This window comes from Triturus cristatus, chromosome 2_2, assembly GCF_964204655.1.
Source record: "Triturus cristatus chromosome 2_2, aTriCri1.1, whole genome shotgun sequence".
In the NCBI taxonomy this organism is placed as follows: Eukaryota; Metazoa; Chordata; class Amphibia; order Caudata; family Salamandridae; genus Triturus; species Triturus cristatus.
This window is the reverse complement of record NC_140582.1, coordinates 1,172,030,394-1,172,052,112: the sequence shown is the minus strand read 5'-3', so window position 1 is coordinate 1,172,052,112 and position 21,719 is coordinate 1,172,030,394. Positions and strand designations below refer to the sequence as shown.

The following is a 21,719-nucleotide window of genomic DNA, read 5'->3' as shown; positions in this document are numbered from 1 at the left end:
AAGATATTTCAAGGCAATCCCCATGTTACCCTATGAGAGAGATAGTCCTTGTAGTAGTGAAAAATGAAATTAGCACTATTTTACTATTAGGACATGTAAAACACACCAGCACATGCCCTACCTTAAATACCCTGCACCCTGCCCATGGGACTGCCATGGGCCTACCTTAGGGGTGACTTACATGACATAAAGGGGAAGGTTTGGCTCTGGCAAGTGGGTGCATCTGCCAGGTCAGAATGGCAGTTAAACCTGCACATAGACCCTGCAGTGGCAGGTCTGAGACATGTTTGCACGGCTACTCGTGGGTGGCACAATTAGTGCTGCAGGCCCACTAGTTGCATTTGATTTACAGGCCCTGGGCACACCTGGTGCACTTTACTTGAGACTTATTAGTAAATCAGATAAGCCAATCATGGACAAACCAATCACCAATACAATTTAGACATAAAGCATATGCACAAAGCGTGCAGAGTCCTAAGGCCAACAAATACAGGTCAGAAAAAATAGGGGGAAGAAGGCAAAATGTTTGGGGATAACCCTGCAAAAAGGGCCAGGTTCAACATTTTAGATGTCAGTGAAATGTCATTGCAAATGTTTAAACAGATGAAAAGTACTTAGGTGTATTAACCATGGTGGTATTATGGATTACTAACATTATTTCTAATAGGTAAACCAGGCGGGTATACATACTGTATTAAAAACTGTAGACGCAAAATGAAACAAAAAGTCTTACTTTGGATCTTCTAGTTTAGGATTCATGTTTGGTTCATCGCGACCCAATCCTGCAGGTTTCTCCTCACTCTCCTGCTCGGAGATTATCTCTAAAGTCATCTCAAGTTTTCCCTAAAGAAAAAAAACATACCAGTGACAGCACGTTAGAGATGGTCACTACCACCCAAATACATGTATTAGCTGTTCATTTAGGGCACCCTTTACACGTGTTTAAAGTTGTATTGTGGCATGTATAACCCAGTGCACCTTTCACTGGCTCCATCAACAAATTAGGATGCAGTGCATCTACTACTAAAAACAAATTAATCACTAGGGACTACCCGGTATCCCTAGTAAGCTGGGCAACTCATACAAAAAAATCCAACAATATTTTATTTGGGGAAATTTGGAACCACAATTAGAAATTGCATTTACAATCAATGAAGTCCTGTCTACAGAACTGAAGAATAAAGGCCCTCATTATGATGGCGGGCGGACCGCCACCGACAGGCTGTCAGTGGCGGTCCGCCCGCCATCTAGGGCATCGGTCCAACTGCTACATTTCAATGCAGCCGGTCAGACCACAGAGGTGGGGGATAGGACCACCGCCTCCAACAGGATCAAAGATCCATTCGTGATGGCAGCCAGATTCCAAATCTACAATGGAGGCGGTGCCTGCCCTAGGGATTAGGATATCCCTTTCCGACTGCCTGATGATGGTGGTCCCACCACCATGAACAGGCAGCCGGAAAGCGACTTTGGGGGCCCCTAGCAGCCTCCTTTATGTGGTCTGGGGGGCACATGTGGTGCCCCCCCCCAAACATCTATATGCCAGGCACTAGATGATGCCTGGCACACCGTGCATGGATGTTTAAAAACAACCCTTTTTTCTATTGCGCCATGTGCTGCAGCCCTTTGCCAGACTGCAGCACAAGCCACAATGGAAAAAGGGATGTTTACGACCACCTACAAGGCAGTCACATCCTAATCTGGCAGGTGGGACCGCCGATTACATGTCGGCTGGCCCCACTCCCTCTGCGATGACAGTCAGACACTCATCCGACTGCCATCATAATGTGGCCCTCATATATAAAATACCTATACATTTCAATCAATTAAAGGACGAATGTTTGCAGAGTGAGATTCTGTTGTTATATTTGCTAATTGGAGGACTATCAAGTTTTTAGGAATGATTTAAAATATTCTCTTTATTAATTCAGTCAGTAGACCATGATATACATTTATGATGCAGGAAATTTACAGGCCTGTATTTGGCAGGACAACTTAGGAGTACATTGGATTTTTTAAACCAGCTTCTTTCTAGGAGGCTAAAAGTAACAAAACAAGCGCCATTGGACCTTACGTCACACCCTCTACACATGGCACAGGTCAAGACTTACCGCTAGGATCTTTTTCTCTTCCTTCTGTCCAACACACGGCCACCAACCTTTCACAGTTTTTTGCTCAAAAAGGGACACACATTTTTCCGAAGGCAAAGTATCATCCAAGAGCTCCAATGAACACCGCTCTGCTGTTTTAGCCGGCTTTGGCATCCGATTCAAGTCCATCTGAACTGAGCCTGAGGGAAGAAAATGCTCTGGGATTGGATTTGTCTGTTCCACTATCATACGTTCCACAGCAATAAATATCTAACAAGGACCAATGGTCTAAACCTTTTACAGTGCAGTGCTACCATCTTCTTAAGAATTAGCGGGCTCATTAGACTAAACTCTAGTGATCCATTTTCGATATTTACAGATCCCCACTGGGATGGCAAGTATTTTCATCTAAAGTGCTTCTGCCAACATGGCAGGAACACTTTCAGTGGTAATGCTCAATGCCACCGGTCAACCGCGTCATAGCGGCACGATAGACTAGTCAGCTTTTTTCTGTTTTCTAAACACATCCCCCAACACTTGAGATGAGTGGAATGTTTTCTCCCGGCACATCAGAGGTGTTATTGGACATGGAGTTCTTGTTTCGCTTGGTCAGCAATTCTCGTGCAGCCAGCCGGATGCTTATAGGTTTTCGATCGGTTGAGCCAACAGATGATCTGTTATCAATAATGCAGAGGACTTGGGATGAGGTTGGTGGAGCACCATTCAATATTCAGCGGATGTGCCATAACCACCCACTTCTAAGTGGCCTGCTTAGTTGGTTGTGAAGCTTGGGGAAATTGGAAAATGGAGAGAGGTCTATTTATGATCTCGGTGCTCAATGCAGATAACATTCCAAAGATGGAATCTTCTATATATTAAGCACTGCCTACAACTCCAAAACAGGCACTATGTAGAAACAGTGATTAATTACTAGGATTTGCAGAACTGCTTCATAATAAGTAACAGTTTGCCCCTCCTGTCCTTAAATAAATTCCCAAAGTTTTAAGCTACAGGGATATACAGGCAATAGGCAACTTCCTGATTTCAAAGCCAGTTCACTGCCTCTAGATGGATGCCAGTTTCATGCTACAGTCGCCCCCTTCAGGTGAAGGAAGCATATTACAAAAAGCTAATTGGTTTTTTTGTTGGTAGAAAAATGTATAGACCGGATAGTGAAGACAGGTGTTAAAAGCAAAACTAAAATAAAGACTGCAGGAAACATGGAGCATATTGAACAAGACACATCCGGCACGTTACCTTTTTATTACTGTGTTTTATTATAAAAAAGAAAGCGGTAAAGTACAGTAAAGGTATATTCCATATTACACTTTTTCTAAAATGTTGAGTAACACTTTAAACTCTGTTGGAAGGTGCACTAACAGGTTATATCTGAGGGATAAAAAAACAAAATAAAATCAGTGTTGAGTGAACGACTATGAAGTTTTGCAGTGTACACAGTTCCAGCCCCAACCTCTGGGAAATGACGACCCCCTCCCCCAGTGTCCATAAACTGCTACTAATCCCGAAAAAACAACAAGCAGAGGTCAAGTGCATTAAGAGATTTAAAGGCAATCTCATCTGCCCCTCACAAGAGAAACCATCTATTAAACAGGATGTAACTGCTAATTCATGTGTGCTTAAAAACAAAAAAACACAACATGACTTCATGACAATTAGTTTAATCAGTGTGCAAAAAATACAAAAAGCAAAGTCGCCCTAATCCCCGAGGCGAGCCTTGTACGAATGACTGGAGCAGTTTATCTGTACTTTACTATTAGCCAATGAAATAATTCTGGTGTATCTTAGATCAATCATGGCTGCCTGCACACTCTCCTATGCCCCCATGCAGAATAGAACTGAAACAGCAAACAGACATCTTGATAAAGCAGAAATGTGAGGCAGCAGAAACCAGCAAGGACAAGAAAGTCCGGATCAGCCAGAAACTGCTGTAGAGGGGGGTCTTAAAATAATTCACACTATATTAAAGTCTTTGAAGCCTGCCCAGCATGTTATTCATGATAAATGTTTATAAAGTACTAATAGAGGGATTGGAGATTATTAGGTAACTGATGGAAGAAGGAAAGTCGTCCCTTGGCAAGGCCTGGGCCACACACCGTGAAGGAAGAGGGCTTGAACTTGTGACCTCGTACCGGGCTAAATCGAGGCCGCACCGACTTTCAAATATTCCTCAGGCCAGTGGCCTTGGACCCAATCCGCAAAGAAAAGTAGGAAATCTTCTCCCCTACAAACAGGTGTAGAGTTCGAGACATAGGGGCAGATTTATGTTTCCTGGCGCATCCCTGCAAATCAGCAGGCATGCGCCAGGAAAGATGCGTTACGCAAGTTTACCCTTGCGCCACCACAGATGCGCCTCATTTACAATGCAGCGCATCGTGGCGCAAGGATAAACAGATGCGTGACGCATCTGATGGCATAAGGGCGGCGCAATGCTGGAGTCGTGTCGCAAGCACGACGCAACTCCAGCAATGCTCAGGGGCTGTCCATAACGAACATGCTGTGTCACTCCTTACGCCTGCTTCAAGCAGGCGCAGGGTTTTGACGCAGCAGCATCGGAAAAGTGACTCCGTGAAATCTTGTAGATTTCACTGCGTCACTTTTCCGAGGCTTTTTCCGACGGAACGCCCACCCTGCATACATTAAACCTGACGCAGGTTTAATGTAGCGCAGGGCTTTACAACGTGACGCATCTCCCTAGATACGTCACGTTGTAAAAAGGTGCAACGTGGCGCGTGGTTTACGCCGCCGCTGCGTCACAGAAGTGATGCAACGGCGGCGTAAATGTCTCGCAAGGGGCTTGTAAATCTGCCCCATACTACTTACTTACTGGCAATGTCACGTGACACGTCCCATGATCTCCTCTTTCACAAATGCAGAATTTTACAGAGTGCACAATTTCAGACAGGAACAGGCAGCCTACGTGCACTTTGGTTGGGGGTGATCCGTTCCTCTTCCCAAGGAGGAGTTACTCCTGCCCACTGCTGGAGTAAAACTCTGACTGTTTCCCTGGTGGCAAAGAGTCGGCTCAAAGGTTTGTGAATTTTCACAAACTCACGAGATTGTGGGCATTCACAAACCCTGCTTTGGCCCGCTCCCTCCTCAATCCTTGCATGGAGTTTCATACTACAGGTTTATGAACAGTAGTAAAGCAATTTACGTCTCACATATCCTGAGGTGTTTAACAATGGAGCCAGGTACAGCTGTAAACATACGTTAATGGCTAAAAACGAAGGGGCATATTATCAAGCACGGCGGTAAAATTATCGCCGCTTTAGCGGCAGAAAACTGCCGCTAAAGCGGAGATAATGGGCTTGATAATATGCCCTTGAGAATTCCCATAGAAGCCCATGTTCTGGTGTCAATATGGGCTTCTATTGGAATTCTCTGCGGCATATTATCAAGTAACCCTGGGCGTAGTTTGCGAAGTAGCGCTTTGCGTAGCTACGCGAAGTGCACTTCGCACAATGCGAGCTACGTGTAGCTTCGTAAACTGCGTAGTGCACTGTGCAAGATGCTGTTCGCAGTGATTGCACAGTGCCAGATGCTTGTCCGCACTGTGCAATCAGTGCAAACTGCATCTTGCACAGTGCAAGCGGTCGTTTTCTGCAGCTTTCTCAACGCGGACTGGTAGTTTCTCATCGCGAGCGGTCGCGAGCATACGCGACCACTCGCAGTGAGAAATCTGACTTCCCCGCGTTGAGAAGCTCGCCGGGAGGTTTATTTCCCACGCTCGCGATCGGCAACTTGATGTTGTTGATCGCGAACAAGGAAAAAGTCTCGCCGGGATGTCATTTTGCTTGCTCGCGGTCGCCAACTTGACGTTGAGGACCGCGAGCAAGCAAAAAATGACCGCTATACTATGCTATGCTACGCTACGCGTGTTTGCACTGTGCCACGTGCAATTCGCGTAGTGTGAAGTAGCGCAAACTTCTCAAACTACGCGAGTGTAGCATAGTGCTTTTCCCAGGCTTATTATCAAGCCCATTTTCGCCGCTTTAGCCGCAGTTTTCTGCCGCTAAAGCGGCGATAATTTTAACGCTGTGCTTGATAATATGCCCCTTAACTTTGTGAATTGAATCCTATATATTTTTTTTTTTAAAAGACTGAAACATTTTTCATTTGTTGTTAGAGCATGATTATGATTTAAGAATAGGGGTGCAAAATAACTATTTTTTTCCCAAAGTTTTACAAAGGGAGCAAAGTCGAAGTTGGTCACCTGTGCACAATACTTACACTTCCACCTGTGAAATTCCCAAGTAAAAAGCATTTATTGAGGAACTTTTTCTAAAAAAAAAAATGTTTTCTAAAGAATATTTGTTTATCGAAAATAGTGTTTGCTCCAATATTTTCCCCAAATACATACACTTTGGATATCTGCAACTATGTAACATCAGCAAAGTAAAAAAGTTCACAAAGTTGCTGAAAGGCAGCATAACAAATGAAAGGTTGTTTGCCACCCATCAAATTCACGTATCTGTTTCTGTAGCAATCAAATTCATGCACATTTCTTGAGGGGGGTGGGCGCAGAAAACGCACACTCCCATAATTCGTGGCGATTTAAGGCAAAGAGTTTTTGAAAAAGTGTTTTCTGTGGCCAATAAAAAAAGACAAAAGAGAAATGATGTGGTCTGCGTGTTTCTGCTTGACCCCACTGGACTGCCAGGGTTGGAGCTGAGACGTTGGAATCCTTTCAGAGGGAACCATTGGGCGGGTAGTAGGTTCAGCCACCATCGTGGTGCTTTGAAACTTGGGTGATAAAGCGCTATATAAACCTCCAGTTATTCTTACTATAGACTAATCTATATTATTTCATTGTTACCTTCTTTCCTTGTTAGGTTCAAGACACCCTCATCTGCCTCACACACTTGTAAAGTTTTCTCACTCACAGAAAGGTTCCCCCCCCCATCCCGACCCCCTCACCACGTGCCCGGAGTCTGAAGATTTTCTTGTGAGTCATCCTCAGTGCTGTAGCAATAGTGCCATGGCCCCTACTGCAAAGTGGGAGATTGGACCCCATCCGCTGGGTCACGAGTAAAAAGCAGCCACAAACTGGGGTGAATGTGTTGACCCTCCACAGTCACGGGCCCCAGGGCCACTGCACTATCGATAGCAAAGCCCCTGGGCATCACAAGTAAGGAGTGTGCCTCCTTATAGCGCCTTGAAGGCAGATACAGATGCAAAATACCTACAGATGTAATAATAACATGCACCACTGGTATGGGGTGAAAACAAATATTGGAAAGCAAAATAGAGATAGTTAGGAACTGCATGGACACAATTCATGCAAACATGGGAACAAAAGGGTTTACAAGAGTGGAGCGGTTCTGGGAGAACAGGACAACCTCTGGTCATAGGTAAAGTGAACGTGAGAAGCTGTTGGACCAAGCAGACCTCTGAAAACTGCGAGAGAGAAGCAGCAAAGCCCCCGACTCAGATCTGGAGAGCTACTGTTCAGAGGAGGCCAATGTTCAACCATGATGGGTCCCTCAGCAAGTGACTAAAAGACAGATTCAAAGAGAAGCGTTGCCAAGCTACACACTCAAAAGCCCATGAGATCCAGAGGCAGCGCTCTCAGGAAATAAAGCGATGTGTGTTACATTACTGGAGATGGGAGAAGCTCAAGAAAGTTGATGAAGTGAAGATTATTGTTCTACAAAGACTTAAACAGGTGCCTCTGGATATTACAATTCAGAAGGCGGCTTTAAAATCCAAATATAGAAGACATTATGTCAGAACATGAAAAGTGCCAACATGATGGAAGGGTGGGGGTGTAGGTAATGTGGTCTAGCTCAACCGCAATATATGGGATAATGCACCCACAACTGGACTAATGATTCTGCAGGTTGCGGAGGCGCACCATGCAGACACATAGGCACGAGGCCAAAGAGCTCGCTACTTATAACGTACCATTTGGGGTACATTTCCCCAAGTAATACATGGCCACATCTAGACATGCGGCGGGCAGCTGGGCCAACTTGCATGTGTTCTTCTTTTCTCAGAGGCTATTTGGGCAGAGTGAGTAGCCTCTCCATGGTCCACAAGTGCAATCGTGGAGCACAGTGGGGGACCTCACTACCTTTGTGGCTGCAGTGGTGGTGGGCGTGGCCTACTCTAGCCTTGCACGCGGTGCTGCCGCTGGATCATAGAGCATGGCCTCTCCTTGGATCCATGGTGAGACAAGGCATCTACGGAGCATGTGCTGCCCCTAGAAGATCCCATGATGCAACACCCCGGTACACACGCTTTCTTCAGACACGTCGCTGCTCTGTTTGTGTGGGTTAGCTGGGCTTCCCTACTCCTGCAGGTGAGATCACAGAGGGGACAGGAGAAGACCATCGCAAGGACAGTGCAAGACTGGACAGTAGCACCAGTACTAGAGTGCTCGGAAAGCATCAGACCGAGCCCCATCGTGATGAGGCCTTACGGGTGCAGGGAAAACTTCACAATGTTTAGCCAGGTGGTTACTTCAAAAGCAAGATCAAACCACTAAAATATAATATATGTTTGTGGCATCCAAAATGTAGACACTGATTGCGGAGATTTCCAGTGAGTAACAATGAGAATTTGGAGGAAGAATGAGAAGGGGTCTTGGCAGCGTTGAAGCAGAATGCGTGGGCAGAAAAGGTGAGCAAAATGGAAGGTGTTATTAGAGGAAGATAAGGAATTGAGTGAGAAAAAATAAAAAGAAGGGTGGATGACACAAACATGGAAGTGGAAAGAATGTTTTGGGAAATTACAAAATGATTGGTCAGAATTATCTGAAGATGAAGGGATTATATGTATGACAAATAAACTCATAGTCAGTGGGTTTGAGAAAAAGATTGATGGAATAATTGTATAAGAGAATGTAGGGAATCAAAAGGAAAGTGAGATGTGACGTGATACCTTGTAGAAAGAGTGATACCTCTAATGTGGTAAAGGAAACATCAGAAGTGATCACGGGTTACCCAGATTGAGAGGGCAAAGAGTTGGCGTGGATACCCAGTTGGTGTGTATAAGGAAGAAGAGACAATATGTTTTTTATCGGTAGATTATTTTTCAAAATTACCTGAGTGAGGTTTATCAGTGAAAAAAGGAGTTGGGTTGCGATAAATGTCGTGAAGATGCATTCATGACAGAAGAACGTCCATAAATAGTAAATACTGAAATTGGATTACAAATTACTGTTCCATATCATACCGCAGAAAATGGACAAGTTGAAAGTTTTAATCAAGTTCTTAAAGACTGTGTAGAAATGGTTGGGCAAACTAATTTGTTGTTGGGAGGAAGAAGTGAGAAGAATGTTGTGAAACTTTGATACTACTCTCGACTTTGCAATAAAGGAATCTCCTTTCTGTTTGCTAAGAAGAAGAGTGCCTCGTTCAAAAGTATGTCCTAAATGGATGGAGAGGTGTGGTATTAAAAGATGTACCTGGAAGAAGATGCCAAGTTGAGAGAGAAACAATAGAAGTGCATAAGAAACCATGGGATTTAGTAAGAATAAAGTTAGCAATAAAACACAGACAAGGGCTAGCCCAAGTGGTTAGCAAAAGCTTAGGACAGCACCTTTGTGTTGGAATGGGGAGAAGTGTGGAATGTTCGGAGAGTATACATTGTAATTCTGTGGTATGGAAAAAGAGGCGTGAAGGATGTGACTGGTAAAAAACTGGACAGCCGGGAGAAAATGCTAAATTTAGATGGGGCAGTAAAGCGTGGTGAAAGGGACTGAATGTATCCTCTGAAATTCAGATTATGTAATGTGAATGTAATTAGCTCAGTTTATATGTAGGTGGCATTTATGAGTATATTTTTAGGTCCACCTGCAGCCAGAATTTATCAGTATGTCGTGAAAAGACCTGTTATTGAACACACCAAAACGTACAGTGGCTTTAGAATAGCCCTTTGCTTACTATTGGTTTACTTTCTTGTCACCCTCATGTGTTAGATTTTTATTTGAAGCCTTTCCTTTCTCATCTTGTGGTTGGTCTACCCCTGGAGCACATGTTCTTTATTATCCTTTTTATTGGATGACTTATATACTTCGATTTAGAGGATTTATATCCTTCCACTGCCCACATTCAGAGAACTACTTTCTTTTCTTTTACTTACGGCATCCATGAGAGTGCACATGTTTCTTCAGTGGCGGCTCCTCCGCTAAGGCGCAGGAGTGTCGCCCCACGGCTCAAAAGGAAAAATAAAATGAAAATAACGTATTGTTATTATCATATTTTACCTATTGTAGTCAGTGGCGGGGCTGGCCAGACAGGGGAGGAGTGGTTTGCACTCCCTAAGTTCTCCCTCTTGGGCCAGCCAAACAGTCATGCGCACTTTGCATTTTCCCACCAGGCTGTAATGCACAGCCTGGTGACATGCACAGGCTCCCTGTCCCCATCTGAGCGTCAAACCATGGTGCTCACACCAATCACAACGTGTAACGCCCTGAACGTCTCAGGATCGTTTAACAGACACGATAATGAGGACGCAACCACTTGTGAAGGGTAAGTTATTTAATGAAGGCTCAAATAACACAAAGAATAAACAAAAGTTATAGTCACTGGAATCCTCCAGGCTATGTACGTTACCAGCCCACCGCACGGATGGTCCTAACCGTCCTCTGCATATACGCCGGTCCCGGCGTATGCCAACAGAGGGCAGAAATGAAATGGCCGACAATGCCAATCGGTAGGCTGTGAGGGGCACGAAGAGTGTTGGGGAGAATCGAGGAGTCAGGGAAACACCCAGCCGGGGTCTCTACCTGAAGGGAACAGCCGCTCAACCTCTTCCTCAGACTGCACCGGGACGCGGAGTCACCTCCTGGTGATGCGTCACCGATACCCCAATCAAAAGTAAGAAGACTGAACCGAGAGCAGCCGCTCGATCGATCCTGTGGACTTCCGAGTCTGTAACGCGGCAAACACCTCCTGGTGTGCGTGACAGCTGGCAGTCCCTGTATCTCTGGTCGGGCTGGGAGTTACGACTCCAACCAGCAAAAGCGCCACTGCGCTTTGACTCAGCCGAGTCAGAAAGCGAAGCTCAATGGTTGACCGGTAGAGCTTCCGGGTCCTTCACAGGTGACGATGGGGCAAGACACGGCCCAGGGAGTAACGACTCGACCTACCTCCGTTCTTGCCTTACTGGAGCACCTCTCCGGAACACTGCTCTTCACGAAGCAGGTACGTCGGTGTAAACACAATATCCGACAGCGTTGTACCTCCCGGTTCCTCCCTTTATAGGGCGTGTTTTCCTTGAGTTATGTAACAGCTCTCCTGTTTACATAAGGGCGTGTTTCCTTGAGTTATGTAAACAGCTCTCCTGTTTACATAAGGGCGTGTTTCCTTGAGTTATGTAACAGCTCTCCTGTTTACATAAGGGCGTGTTTTCCTTGAGTTATGTAACAGCTCTCCTGTTTACATAAGGGCGTGTTTTCCTTGAGTTCTGTAACAGCTCTCCTGTTTTCATAACCTCTCAACCGCTAAGCATCCTGGGAGATGTAGTCCGTTGTCGCTGGTTACCGTTTTCCTCCCCACGCATGACAGGAATTCTCGACAGTACATCCTCCCTCTCAGCGGCTCCCCACGGGTCCAGCGCTGGCAGGAAAACGCCGATGGAACAAGGAGACCAGGCGCGGAGCATGAACCCCTTCAGCCGGTTCCCATGATTGCTCCTCCGGGCCATATCCTTTCCACGCAACCAGGTACCACAGCTTCCCCCTGCGCCATTTGGACGCCCGTATGCCCGACACTTCATACTCCACCTCCGACTCCACGCATATCGGCCTAGGTGTCCCAGACGGCTTGGAGGGTGCTGGTTTGAGCAATGATACATGAAAGACAGGGTGTATCCGTAATGACTGGGGCAAGCACACCATCACGTTCACGGGACCCATACACTTGGTAATTCGATAGGGGCCCATGTACTTGGGATGGAACACACTGTTCTTTCGAAACCTCATGTTTCTTGTGGATATCCAGACGTAGTCTCCAGTGCGGTACAGCGGCCCGGGCCTTCTCTTCCTGTCTGCCGCAGCCTTGTATCTTCTCTTGGCCTCTATTAGGACAGCCCTTGAGCGCATCAACGTGTCTTTTATGTGTGCCACCCTGTCCGCTGTGGCGGGAATCCTGTCCTCTCTGAACGGATGTAGAAATGGCAAGAACCTGGGATGATGGCCATAGTTGCTATAGAACGGAGATGACTGTGTGGAGCTGTGAGTGGCGTTGTTATAGGCTATCTCTGCAACCCATAGCAAGTCGACCCATTCGTCCCTGCCCTGATCCACAAAACATCGCAGATACTGTTTGAGCGTTTGGTTCAGGCGCTCGGTTTGGCCGTCCGTTTGAGGGTGGTAGCTGGTGGACAGGGCGGTTTTAACATGCAGCGCTGTGCACCACGTCTTCCAGAATTGCGCAGTAAACTGCGACCCCCGGTCCGACACGATCACCCCAGGTAATCCATGCAGTCGTACCACATTCTTTAGGAGTAGTGACGCCAATTCCCCGGCCGTAGGGACTCTCTTGCAGGGGATGAAGTGCCCCATTTTCGTCAAGTAATCCACCACCACCAGTATTGCCGTCATCCCCTGGTCCACCGGGAGGCCCACTACGAAGTCCAGTGATATGTTATCCCATGGTCTATCCGGGGTCGGAAGTGGATGTAAGAGCCCTTGGGTTCGGCCATGGTCGGCCTTCATGGTGGCACACGTAGGACACTCCTGTCCCCACCTCCTGACATCCACTCTCATGGTTGGCCACCAGAAATGCCGTCCCATGCTAGCCACCGTTTTTTCAAAGCCCAAATGACCTGCGCATGGAGAGTCATGGCACCAGATGAATGCTTGTTTCCTTAGCCTAGGCGTGGGTATCAATAGGCACCTGCCCTTCAGGGGTATCCCGTCCTTCAGCTGCCATTCTCTGTGACTGAGGAGCCACCTCCGCCATGCGAATGACCTGATCCCTCTCTTTATTCCCCTCAGGAACGTATCCGGTTGGATAACCCCCAATACCATCCTCGGGGAAATGATGGAATGCTCGGTCGCAGGCAATGGTTCCTTAACCGTAGATTGACGGGACAGGGCGTCCGCCTTCCGGTTTTCCGTCCCCGGCCGATAAGTGATGCGGAAGTTGAACCCCGCAAAGAAGATCATCCACCGCAGCTGCCTGGGAGAAAGGTGTCGTGTGGCCGTCATGAACTGAAGATTCCGATGATCCGTGTACACCGATACCACATGTCTTGCCCCCATCAACCAATGCCTCCATTCGGTGAAGGCGTCCTTGATTGCGAGAAGCTCCTTCTCCGCAATATGGTAGTTGCGTTCGGCGTCATTGAGTTTGCGGGACATGTACGCAACGGGATGAAGCACCCCTGTGTCGTGGTTGCGTTGGGACAAGATCGCCCCCAGCGCCACATCCGATGCGTCCGCTTCCACCACGTAGGGGAGATTCGGATCGGGGTGAGCCAACACCGGCGCCTTACCAAAGGCGCTTTTCAGGGCCTCAAAGGCTGTGTTCGCTTCAGGAGACCAGACAAACTCCTTGGACTTCCTCAGTAGCTGTGTGATTGGGGCCACCAATCCTGAAAATCCATCTATAAACCGCCTGTAAAAGTTGGCGAAGCCAATGAAACTTTGGACGTCCTTCACGCTTTGGGGCACCGGCCAGTCTTTCACCGCCTTGATCTTTCGTTCTGCCATCTCCTGTCCCTCTGGACTCAGCATTACTCCGAGGAATTCCACGGATGTGACGTGGAAGTCACACTTGCTGAGTTTACAAAACAGCTTGTTTTCCCTCAGCTTTTGGAGCACAGCTTTGACGTGGTGTACGTGCTCCTCCACACTGGACGAATAGATGAGGATGTCGTCGATATATACGACCACGTAGATATCCAACTCCTCTCTGAATACCTCATTCAAAAAGTACTGAAAGGCTGCCGGGGCGTTGCACAGACCGAACGGCATGACGAGGTACTCAAAAAGGCCGAACCTGGTCTTAAAGGCGGTCTTCCACTCGTCTCCGTCCCTCATGCGCACCAGATGGTATGCCCCTTTCAAATCCAACTTGGTGTAGATACGAGCTTTCTTGACCTGTTCCAGAAGTACACTGATGAGAGGCAAGGGGTACCGATTCTTTATGGTGATCGCATTCAATGCCCTAAAGTCCACACAGGCTCTCAGCTCCCCATTAGCTTTCGGGATGAAGAAGAGTGGCGAGGCGGCCGGAGACTTGGACGGGCGGATGAATCCTAGTTTGAGGAGTTTATCCAGGTACCCCCGGAGATGCACGTTTTCAGGCTCCGTCAGGGCATACAGCCTGCCGCTGGGAACGCTGGCCCCTGGCACCAGGTCGATCTGGCAGTCAAACTGTCTATGTGGTGGTAGCACTTCCGCCTTCACCTCATCAAATACATCCTCAAAACTGTGATAAGCCTGGGGGAGAGCCACATCTTTTTCTGCCGCTGTAGCCACCGTCTGACTCCCGCTCTCATCTGCGTCAAGGGATTCCGTTCTTTTTCCACAATGCAGGATGCAATACGGTGACGTCATTTCGACGCGATGTGTTGGCCAATCCACAGAGGGGTTGTGTTTCTGTAGCCACGGCAATCCCAATATGACGCCATATTGGGGCGCTCGGATGATGTTAAAATCGATTTGTTCCAAATGGTTCCTCCCATATCTCATCGGAAGGACCCCCGTGTGCTGCCCGATGGGCCCCGTCACCAATCGCCTTCCGTCTACAGCATAGACGTCTTCGGGTACAGCTTTGGGAAGAAGCACTAGCCCTAGCCTGCATGCCTCGTTGTGGTCCATAAATATGCCAGTGGCCCCGGAATCCACCATGGCCACAACGGGTATCCACTGGTCATGCACTCCCACGTGCACCGTGAGAAACAGGTGTCGGTGTCCCTTAGTGACCGAGTTGGAAAGTGAAGGGATGGATGAGTGACTCCGAGATGCCCCTTCTTCGTCTGGGAGTCCTCGAGTTTTCCGCCGGTATGTCCACCACGGCTGTTACCGACCGGGTGGCCCGATAACGTGCCGTCTTCGGTTTGGCAGAGCATTCACGTACGTAGTGGCCTTTTTTGCCACAATATAGGCACAATCCTTGTTTACGGCGTGACTCTTTCTCCGTGGCTGTGAGGCTCGCTCGTATTGCGCCGATGTCCATGGGTTCTCCCTTGGATGCGGTGGAAGTTTCAGGACTTCCCACCGTCACATAGGATGGAAGGGATTTTCCTTTTCTCCCATGATCCCCCTTTCTTTCACTTAGCCTATGTTCCAGCCGTAATACCAGGTTGATAAGGCCCTCACATGTCTTAGGTTGCGGGTCAATATGAGCCACGGCGTCCTTGAGCTCATCGCACAGTCCGTGATGGAAGAGCGCCGTCTGTTTAGCAACAGGCCACTTGGTTTCCGCAACCAGCCTTCGGAACGCGTTGAGATACTGCACCAGGTCATTGGATCCCTGTCTCAACTCAAGCATTTCACGGTCCGCCGTGTACGAGTCAGCCCTTCTATCGAATACCTTCAGGAATTCCTCGCGAAAAGCACCCCAATCACATAAGATGGGGTCGTCCCTGCTCACCAGAGGTACGGCCCATTGTGCCGCCTTTCCAGCCAAATAGGAAATAAGGAAAGCCACACGAGCCTGACTTGTGGGGAACGCCCTTGGCTTGCACGAGAAATGTAGCGCCACTTGTGTGAGGAATACCTGCACTGTGTTAGGATCCCCACCGTACCTGTCTGGTGTTGCCAAGGGGATGGCTACCGGTATTTCCAATACTACCGCAGGGGTCTGGTTCGTGAGGGAGGTGCTGGGCGTGAGCGGGTCCAATTGGATAGCGTCCAGTCTGGCTTTTACATCGGCTGTCTCTTGCCTAGAGGCAGCCAATTCAACTTGCACGGTCGCTAAAGCAGCCAGCACAGCATCAAGTGTTGCCATGTCTGTTATCGACCGGGAGACAGTTAGTGTTGTTAAGGTCGGATATTTTGTAATGCCCTGAACGTCTCAGGATCGTTTAACAGACACGATAATGAGGACGCAACCACTTGTGAAGGGTAAGTTATTTAATGAAGGCTCAAATAACACAAAGAATAAACAAAAGTTATAGTCACTGGAATCCTCCAGGCTATGTACGTTACCAGCCCACCGCACGGATGGTCCTAACCGTCCTCTGCATATACGCCGGTCCCGGCGTATGCCAACAGAGGGCAGAAATGAAATGGCCGACAATGCCAATCGGTAGGCTGTGAGGGGCACGAAGAGTGTTGGGGAGAATCGAGGAGTCAGGGAAACACCCAGCCGGGGTCTCTACCTGAAGGGAGCAGCCGCTCAACCTCTTACTCAGACTGCACCGGGACGTGGAGTCACCTCCTGGTGATGCGTCACCGATACCCCAATCAAAAGTAAGAAGACTGAACCGAGAGCAGCCGCTCGATCGATCCTGTGGACTTCCGAGTCTGTAACGCAGCAAACACCTCCTGGTGTGCGTGACAGCTGGCAGTCCCTGTATCTCTGGTCGGGCTGGGAGTTACGACTCCAACCAGCAAAAGCGCCACTGCGCTTTGACTCAGCCGAGTCAGAAAGCGAAGCTCAATGGTTGACCGGTAGAGCTTCCGGGTCCTTCACAGGTGACGATGGGGCAAGACACGGCCCAGGGAGTAACGACTCGACCTACCTCCGTTCTTGCCTTACTGGAGCACCTCTCCGGAACACTGCTCTTCACGAAGCAGGTACGTCGGTGTAAACACAATATCCGACAGCGTTGTACCTCCCGGTTCCTCCCTTTATAGGGCGTGTTTTCCTTGAGTTATGTAACAGCTCTCCTGTTTACATAAGGGCGTGTTTCCTTGAGTTATGTAAACAGCTCTCCTGTTTACATAAGGGCGTGTTTCCTTGAGTTATGTAACAGCTCTCCTGTTTACATAAGGGCGTGTTTTCCTTGAGTTATGTAACAGCTCTCCTGTTTACATAAGGGCGTGTTTTCCTTGAGTTCTGTAACAGCTCTCCTGTTTTCATAACCTCTCAACCGCTAAGCATCCTGGGAGATGTAGTCCGTTGTCGCTGGTTACCGTTTTCCTCCCCACGCATGACAGGAATTCTCGACACAACGCTGGCTCAGGGCAGAAGGCTGTATGTCTGGGTGCTTTCTGCTGCCGGCCGGGACTGCAGGAAGAAGAAAGATGAAGAGGACGGAGGAAAGGCAGTGACTGGCCGTTAAAGGTAAGTTTGTTTTTCTTTTTTTTTCGTTTCCCCCTCCCGCCCCACCACCCCCGTCTGGTAGAAGCTGCTACTGGTTTTCTTGCTCTCCCTTGTGCAGTGCTTCCCACTGCAAATACCACAGCCCTACTCGTTCCATGTAGCTCCACCCCTACCTCAACTCATCCACTGCTTCGCCTAACTCAGATTTTTTTATTGTTCCTCAATCTCCAATTCCCCATTGCGCTCCCCACTTCTCCCATCACGGTCCTTTGAAAAGAAAGCTTTTTTAAACATTTTTTTGGGTCGCCAATCAGCTGGCATATGCTTCCATGTCACTCCATTTTAAAAAAAAGCATTTTCATGCAAGTTTACATACATTTTTTAGCATATGTTTTAGTGGCGTCTGCAACTTGGCCACATCATTCCATTTGCAGCTGCACGTGTAATGACACATGCTCACATCACACTGAACTCCCATACTTGCTCATGTATGCATACATGACATCACACTTAAAAAAAATTATGTTTAGGTTTGTTTCCTGATGCTGCACAGCTTCAGGAAATAGCGTTTGCAAAGCCAATAGGTCTAAAGAGCAAGAGCTACTTGCTTTATAAGGGGAGGTGCTGTGTTACAATCCTGTGACAGTGGAGCCAAGGATGGAAGCCATGACTCCAGCTCTAGTCTACCTGGGAATGTTTTGTAAGGAAATCCTGGAATTGATGCCAGGTTCTGAAAGTGTGAAGATTGACATCTATTGGCTGTGATCAACAAGGAATACAAACTACTGACCAGGTGAATAGCATTGTTATAAAACAGCTTACAAATCAATAGAAAGTGTTTATTAGCTGGGTCAAACGCCTGAGGCTCAGACCTTACCCAAGAAGTCGTCAAAGGAGAACCTGTCATTGTCCCATATCTGAAGAATAAAATGTGGAGGAATTTTATTTTCTGTACTGTCCAAGCTCCAAAAATGCTCCTGTGTAAAAGAAGAGGAAAATAATCAGTTATAAACCTATAGTCAATCATTATACATATCATTCCGGCACGCGGGATCATGCTTTCAGTAGTCCAAGAAGCATGCACACTGCAGGGGGCGGTGGATAAACTTTTTGTGGTGGTTTAGTAAAATATTCTTTTGAGAATCAGACTGCGCCCCAGAAATACTACACACATTTGTGGGGTCTCCCCAGCATATTCACTATAAGGTGATCCAGTAGCCATTCTTGTCCTGATACACTGTATATGCCTAGCGGCTCTTCGGTGCTGTCAAATGATGGATGACAATCTACAACCATAAGATGAAAACATTTTAATTGACCCAAGGCAGACCCCGTGCACCTCTTTGATGGCTCACTTATTTACAGTGCGTCTCTGAAAACCGCAAAATTGACATGACAGCTCCTAGAAGCTACCACTTCTTAAAGAACCAATCATGGTCCTACAATTCCAACCAGGGCTGACCCCTCAAGCCCACTGTAGCATCGTTGAAGCTTCCAACATAGGAAATCTCTGTCCATGCACCTGTCAAACCACCTCTCCACCCCTGTCCTAACACAAGCACCCAATATGAGTGCAACACCTCCTCCACTACACTAACCGCATGAGTTGCGACGTCGTACCTGTTGTAACACTATCATAGCACAATTCAGCGGAACATGCACCTCACCCAACTTCACCCACATGCACAGCTCTCCATCCTCTCATGTAGATGCTGTCCTGTACTGCATCCAAAAAGGCAGCTGTGCAAGAATGCCACAAAATTCTAGCGCCCAGATTTGCTCAGGTCTTGATTCACGCATTGCCATGCAAGGCAACGCAGGGGCTCAGGTGATATTTACTAAGCCATGCAAAACCACCTTCTGTGGGTCTGTTTGGGTTAGTAATTCCAGGGTAAGGTAAAGCAGGGCAAATTGCTATCTGCAGGTATTCTGCATTGAGAAGTGTTTCAATGGTGGAGTGTGGGGAGATACTGAGAGAAATATGTTTATTTCTCCTCCTTATTTCCTGTTTCCATATGTGCTCTAGAAAGAGGAAAATGCCTCTACAGACTGCTTTTGTGCAGGCATTGGTGCCTTCCTGCACACAAATAATCCTGTATGTAACACAGGCACCCTCGCACCATGGCACAAGTGTGTCTGTGTTGGCTCAGAGAGAGAGCAGGAATGCGCCATATCTTTGCAAATATGGAGCATCTCTGCTCTCTCCATCTGATGCAGCACCGCGCAGTAAGTTATCTTGCTGCATTGTGTTGTGTCAAATATTACTAAATCTGGCCCACGATACCATTACATAATGCAAGGCAATGCAACACATGTCAACATAACATAATATAAAGTAACATTCCCTAACTCATAAACATCGCTGTGCCACTTCTACTGTTTCGCAAGTGTGCTTAACGCATTTTTGATTTTGCTATCTTTTTTGTCCCGAGCACTCATCAGTGCTTAATTTATGCCAGTGGTTTTGGGGTGCTCGGCACCGGCACATACTTGTCAACACTGGTGCTTGTGACAGTCTGCCACGAGGTGGTGCTGTCTGGCTAGTTTCGATATGACCACAACAACAGTTAAATAATATAGCCTTATAGTCCGCCGTAGCGGGCTATACCGGCTATTAAAGGCCCGCTACAGCGTCAAAGGCCCGAGCCAGCGGGACTTTAATAGCCGGTATAGCCCTGCTACGAAGGGCTATAAAGCTATTAGAACATTCTGCCACTAGAGGGCAGAATGTTCTAACAAATAAAACAAAGCCTTCAGGGAGCGCGAGTGGATTCAAATCCCCTCAGGCTCCCTGAAGCCTTTGTTCACAGCCAGAGCTGTGAACAAAGACACATTGGAATGTTGGAGCTCCGGGCTTATACCAGCCATTATAAGTCCGGAGCACTCCATTGTTTTCAATGGAGCTTCCAACATTCCAATGTTCTAATAATTCAATATACATTAACAATGGCTATTATCTGTTGCCCAAACCATTCGCATCGCTTTGGGGGCCTAAAATAGTCCGAATTGTCACACTTGTGGGAGTGTGAGGTTCTCCTCGGGGACCTGAACTTCCACCTTGACAACTGCAACGACCCAGACTCCACCACCCTCCTCAACAACCTCGCCAACCTCGGACTAAAGCAGCTGGTCAACACGCCCACGCACAGAGCTGGACACACCCTCGACCCCATTTTCGCGCGGGAGGAACAAACATCCGTTTCAGCCACACCACCCAGCCCCTCTGGACGGACCAACACTGCGTCCATTTCACCTTCAACACCACCTCCGCACCCGCGCCCGCCCCACACCCATCCCAACGGAACTGGAGCAAGGTCACAGAGGAACTCCTCAACACCATCCTCCTTCAAAAACCCCCTAGCGCCACGACCAACACCAATCCCGCAACCATGGAACTTCACCACTGGATCTCCTGCTGCGCTGACAAATTCGCCCCCATTCGCCACCCCGCCAAATTACACCTTCTGAAGGCTGCCTGGTTCACCACAGAACTTCAAGAAGCCAGACGCTCCTGCAGACGCCTAGAGAAGACCTGACAAAACCAGAAAACCACGGTAGCATGGGACAACCACAGGAACGCCTTGAAGGAATACCACCAGCGCATAAGAGACACCAAACAGACAAAGTCCAGACCAACGCAACCAACGCCAAGGAACTGTTCAATGTCATACAGCAGTTCGCTAAACCCACCAGCGAAACCATGGACGTCACACCCTGCCAGGAACTCTGCGATAAGCTCAGCTCCTACTTTCACCTGAAGATCAAGGCCCTCTATGACAACTTCAGCGAACCAGCGCCGGATTCTACCCCCACACTCACCACCGCCGATAGGCCAACCATCACGACCTGGGATCCCGCCACCACCGAACTCATCACCGTGACCATGAAGAAAACCCACTCTAGAGCCCCACAGACCCCTGCCCGCCGTACATATTCCACAGAGCCGCTACCGCCGTTTCACCTGATCTAGGACGAACCATCAACGCCTCCCTCGGGTCTGGCATCTGCCCAGACGACTGGAAACGGGCGGAGGTGAAACCCCTCCTCAAGAAACCATCGGCCGACCCTACGGACCTGAAGAACTACCGGCCCATCTCTCTCATCCCCTTCTCAACCAAGGTCACCATGAGAATCGTGAACACCCAGCTGACCACCTTCATCGAAGAGAACTCCATCCTAGACACCTCCCAGTCCGGATTCCGCAGCAACCACAGCACCGAAACTGCCATCCTCGCCGCCACTGACGACATCCGCATACTACTCGACCAGGGTCACACTGCGGCCCTCATCCTCCTGGACCTCTCCGCAGCCTTCGACACCATCTTCCATCGCACACTTGCAACCAGACTTCACGACGCGGGGAGATAAGGAGCCACCCTCGACTGGATCAAATCCTTCCTCTCCGGCAGAACCCAGAGGGTTCGACTCCCTCCCTTCCTCT

At 48.2% G+C, this 21,719-nt stretch overlaps 1 protein-coding gene across 11 annotated transcripts in view; it reads right to left on the bottom strand.

Moving 5' to 3' along the window:
* DYSF (dysferlin) overlaps positions 1 to 21,719 on the bottom strand; it is a 1,012,908-nt gene that overhangs the window by 19,133 nt on the left and 972,056 nt on the right. For all 11 annotated transcript variants that reach the window (XM_085642744.1, XM_085642751.1, XM_085642747.1 and 8 more), the window contains 3 exons: positions 18,156 to 18,255; positions 2,112 to 2,290; positions 734 to 843 (listed from right to left, as the gene is read on the bottom strand). In XM_085642744.1, the coding sequence (XP_085498870.1) occupies positions 734 to 843; positions 2,112 to 2,290; positions 18,156 to 18,255 (389 nt within the window). The remainder of the gene's footprint in view (positions 1 to 733; positions 844 to 2,111; positions 2,291 to 18,155; positions 18,256 to 21,719) is intronic.